The following is a 5,301-nucleotide window of genomic DNA, read 5'->3' on the forward strand; positions in this document are numbered from 1 at the left end:
AAAAAATATTTTAAATTTAGAAATAAAATTAAATAATTCTTAAACCTTATTTAAAAATGAAAATGAAACAAATCTAATAACTTTAATAAACCAAAACTTAAAATTTTTCATCAAATCAAGTCTAAAACCTTACAACCTTTTCAAAATTTAACAACCAACCTAAATTAAACTTTTACTCAAACTGAACTTTTAAAATCAAAACTAACTCAATAAACTCAAGTCACTAAGCTAAGGTGAAGTTAATTTATCCAAGCCTACTCTTATATCTATGTTTTCAAACATCTACTTTCTCACAAAATTTAAAAATGAAAGATGCAAGGCATAACTTTAACAGAGAGTATTTTTAGGAGTAATTCTTGAGATGTAATTAAATTTGAGAGAGCCCCCTCATATGGACACTAGGTCATAAAATAAAATAAATCTTATCTTACACCTATAAGGTAAGGGGATAATCCTGGTTCTATAGATCCATGAATCATGAAGAGTTTCTTCATGTAAGTGATTAGATTGATTCTAAGTTAATATTTCTATTATTCAGAATAGTATATTATTCTTCAAATGTCATATCTGATCACTTAGATAGATATCTTTCAAGGTTTAAGGTGGCTACCACAATAAAAAAACTCCCCAATGACTAATCAATGCCACAAAAACATGGCCTTCAAAGATTTTCTATGGCGTACAAAGACAATATTCCTCTGATGATATGTTGGCAAAAAGTATGGAAGCATCCCAACACATCTCTAATTTGAGGATATGCTTCCAACTAGGTTGATAATATAACATGCATCTCAACCCAACCAAACGTGCATTTGGAGTCATGTCGGAAAAATTTTTGGGTTCAAGGTCACTCATTATGGGATCGATGGGAATCCCAAGAAGATCAACGTACTAAGATATATTCCCATACTAATACTATACTTATTAAATGTAGCACGTGATATATTGATATGTTCTTATAGGTTATTTAAATTTAATATATGTTTATTTTCTCTTATGTGTATTGAAAATTGTAATAGATTTTGAATAATCCATTGAGCTCTAATTACTTACATTTATCTTATCCAAAGGTCCCATTGTATTCCATTGTTGTATTAACAATTTCTTCGTTAGATCAACAATAAAAGGCGAATGAAGTAGAAGTTGTAGGTTAGCTCACAATATTGACAGGTTCATTTAGAGAGAGCGGCACACTCTCACCATATAATACTATTGCTTTATTGCATGCTAACTTCAAGATATGGCAGTGTTGTAACTTCCCCACTCATTATGTGTGCATCTATTTAAATGATGTATTCACAAGTCACGCCTAATCTAGTAAGTTGAAAGAACTCTATTACATTATTACATACACAATAAATTAAATACATCATAGTCAATGTATACTAATCATACAATTATGCAATAAGTGATAAGTTTGCATTAGTCTTAATCTTGTAAGTTGTTCGTGTTTGTCACAGATATAATCTCACAAAGTATTGCATATTATAGGTATAATTAAACATCAAATCTTAGATGATAAATATGTGAATTCATAAGAATTGTGTGGTATGTATATAAATTTCCCATAAGTAAAATTAAAAATATAATATTTTTTAAGAGGCATTAGGTCAACAGCACCCAATTCATATGTATTTACATATATAACACCTAAACTTTTTTCTTGAAAATCTATACCACCCAAATCTTTCATCGTTTGCTATATAGTACGGTGGTATGTATGTAAGACTTAAAGTTTAGGCGTTGATATGCAATCACGAACGAATGGAGTGGCATGCATGTAAATATTTCTTCTTTCTTAAATTTCCGCTTCTCTCGTTGCACGCCCCCACTTTCTTCTCCCTGCGGTTTTGTTCATTGCCCTGTAGCTGCAGCGCCAACCGTTTCATCTCTCTCCCTCTCTTCCCATTATTTAAGGCTGCTAATCCTGACTTCTATGATTGGGAGACCTGTCAAAATCCAACTGATCCATTCACTTCTCAGCTATTCTCGGCGAAAAACAGAAAGAGACTTGAAGCGAACGGTTGGTGTGAAAAAAACGGTTTTTGCTTGCAAACACATTTATTTTCTGCTTTTTTTCATGTCGGATTGAAAGCCATTTTATTTAATCTGACAGAGAAAATACGTTGTTTGCAGATCACAGCAAGCTATAAAGCTCCAATCTTGAGGGGATTTAGCATTTGTAAGATTCGCGAAGGTGAAGGTGTGTGGAAGGAATCACATTTCTATTTTATAATCGCTGTTTGTTTTTGGAATTTGATTTTGTTGCTTTTTTTTTCAGTAGACTTTTTCCCTTTTTAAGTACTCTGCTTCTTTGTTTTTATAATGAGCTGCAATTAGTTTTTTACTGTTTTGGTGAAAATGAACAAGAGGTGGCGTATATTAGCATTTCAGTACTGAATTTATTTATGTCGTCTTTCAGTCTTATTCCAAAACCTTTTTTTCCTGTCTTTTTTAATCATTTGTGTTGCGCTTTCTAGGATTCTAATTAGGATTTATGCCGATGGGAGAAGAAAGTCAAGTTGTATGGCAGAACACTGAATACATTGGAACTGAAGCGCCTGAATCTGAACTATTTGAGAGAGATAACAAGCTCGAAAGTAATGAAATAATGATTTCCTTTGATGCTATTCTCCCTGATGATATGTGGGAGAAGATTTTCTCCTTTCTACCCATTGCAAGTATAATTAGAGGAGCATCTGTGTGCAAACGTTGGTACGAAATAGTGCATTCAGGAAAGAATTCATGGTTGGACATGCCACCCCAGAAGCCATGGTACTACTTGTTGGCTTACAACTTGTACAAAAACATTGAAGCTAATTCCTATGATCCAAGCTTTAGAAGATGGTACAGTTATGATTTCCTCTCCCTTAACAAATACAATTGGCTTATCTCTTCGTCTTGTGGATTGGTTTGCTTCATGGATTATGGAAAGGAAAACAAAATTTACACAAGCAACCCAATTTTAAGAGATTGTAAGCAGCTACCAAATCCTCCAAATGGAACACTTTCAGATCACAATGCATTGGCTTTGTCAGTGGACAAGTTTTCTCAATGTTACCAAGTTGCATTGATGAAAACCAAGCAATTTCGAGATGATTTTATTCGTTGGGACTTCACCATCCAGGTCTTTGAATCAAAGAGTTGCCTTTGGACAACATTAGTTAATGAGGTTTTGGTTGGGTGGAGAGGAGAAAGAGAGAGTGTGATATGTGATGGAATTCTCTACTGCCTTATTTCCTCATTTTATGGGAGCAATGTGGATAGCCATGGCCTCATCATGTACAATATCAATTCGAAATCTTTGTGCAATTCTTCGATGCGAAGAATGATTATGGTGCCATGTCCCCTCACTTGTTGTCGTTTGATGAATCTTAGGGATAGGTTGGTTATGGTTGGGGGTATTGCAAGACTAGAGCTACCTGTGAGAATCGAAGGAATTGGCATCTGGACTCTTAAAGATGAAGAATGGGAAGAGGTTGCAAGGATTCCACGCAAGTTATTGCAGAGGTTTGGGGAGTTTGATGATTTTTTTGCAAGCTGTGGAGCAGAGGATCTGATCTTCATCCACTCATATGATGGCCCTACTCTACTTATATTTGATATGACCAAAAAGCAATGGGAATGGACAACTAATTGCCCAATAACAAAACGATCACCTTTTCAGGTCTTCACAGGATTCTGTTTTCAACCAAGCTTGGAGATCAAATCCTAAATCATTCCTCTGCATTTATCATCATTAGAAGACATCTTCTTTTGTTTCCGTCTTTCATTCTAAGAGATTGTAAATATTATATTTTTTCCATGTAAATATATCAAAGATCTTATAGAGTGTTTCAAATTTGTTTTTTATTTTTTTATTTTTTATTTTTATTTTTTATGTTGATGTAACTAGTTCTAGTAACTTCGGTTTGAATCAAATGTGTTGTTTGTATCAAATGTGTTGTGTGTTGTGCTTCTTTTATTTTGAGATGATAAGTAGCATTTTCAAGTCTCCATCTTTTCTTCTTCTTCAAGTGTTGTGCTTACCCCATCTTCATCTTCTTCTTGTGTTGCTCTTACTTTTGCATTGGTACTCTCCTCTATATATATGTCCTCTAAAATAGATAAATCGGTTGTTAAGTTAAATTCAATTTTTGCTTGTTTTGTTTATTAAATATGGACTTATTAAATCCCTTATTAGTTGAATTTAACGGATTTAGCACTGGAGAAAAAAAAATATTTCAAATAGATTAATACCAAATACATCAAATGGATTTAACTAGATTTAATCTTAATTGAACCAAATATTATTTGAAATTTAATAATATTTCTATTTGATAAATCTGGAGTTATCAGATTTACTAAATTTTATTTAAACACCCCCTTAGTTAACCCAGCAGCTCATGCGAGAGTTCAGTCACTGAGTGTTTATGGCGAAAGCTATGAAAAGAGGAGGGATATAGGAGACGGTTTCGAGCGGGAGAGTGGAGAGGTGGATAGTTTTGTATTTTTAATTTAACTTTATTGAAGTTAATTTTTAATAAATTAATTAATTTTAATTAATAGTTAATTGATATATTATCGTATTTGTTATAATTATCTAAATTTTCTTCCCCAAAAAACAATCTATCTAAATTTCTAAATAACTATTTAATAATTAATTAATAAAAATAAATTGCATATTGAAAGTTAATTTTTTCTAATCAAGTTCCAAAAAATTCTTAACAAGAATAATAAAAGATTAAATAATTATTAATGGTTAAATATTAAACTATTACTTAATAAATAATTATTTTATCAAATTTTTTATGAATAATTAATTAGTTTAATAACTATTTATTTATTTATTGGCATAAATAGATATAAAATAAAATATAATAATTAATTTCATTTGTATTGATAAAATAATCAAATTTTTAATTATATTTCTATATTCTAACAAATATATAGATTTTCAAATTGTTGAATCATGATTTGTCCATCAATCACATCCAAAAAAATAGAGCATATATAAGGAGAGAGATAGAGAGAAGAGTTAACAATATATGAAAAGTAAATTGTATTAATATGTTGATCTTTCCCAACCTTTTTAGCTAAAATAGGGTGTATATATCATTTTTCTATACATGAAATGTTCCTCCTATTTATACGCGATAAATTATACAGGGCATTCTAGATATTATATAGGTATGTGTCTACCGCTCTGTTGCACTCTAACTCGTTATTTAAGCTTATATCTTCAGCTCAGCAAGGTGCATTCTATTGGATGGCCCTAAACCCTAAACCGACCTTTCCTTTTGTGTGTCTGTGGGGGGGGGG

The 5,301-nt window shown here is 31.7% G+C and overlaps 1 protein-coding gene and 1 long non-coding RNA gene across 2 annotated transcripts; both read left to right on the forward strand.

The window, feature by feature from the left end:
* Positions 1-1,950: 1,950 nt before the first annotated feature.
* LOC110019703 lies at positions 1,951-2,753 on the forward strand. Its single transcript, XR_002293478.1, has 3 exons — positions 1,951-2,023; positions 2,137-2,203; positions 2,481-2,753. It is a non-coding gene; the product is annotated as an uncharacterized LOC110019703 (long non-coding RNA).
* A 2-nt stretch (positions 2,754-2,755) lies between these two features.
* On the forward strand, positions 2,756-3,715 carry LOC110019702 (F-box/kelch-repeat protein At3g61590-like). The gene has a single exon (XM_020717488.1). It carries the CDS (start codon positions 2,756-2,758, stop codon positions 3,713-3,715), a length of 960 nt encoding a protein of 319 aa, XP_020573147.1.
* The last annotated feature ends 1,586 nt before the right edge of the window (positions 3,716-5,301 follow it).

The sequence above is a fragment of the Phalaenopsis equestris genome, unplaced genomic scaffold (genome assembly GCF_001263595.1).
Source record: "Phalaenopsis equestris unplaced genomic scaffold, ASM126359v1 Scaffold000070, whole genome shotgun sequence".
Lineage (NCBI taxonomy): Eukaryota > Viridiplantae > Streptophyta > Magnoliopsida > Asparagales > Orchidaceae > Phalaenopsis > Phalaenopsis equestris.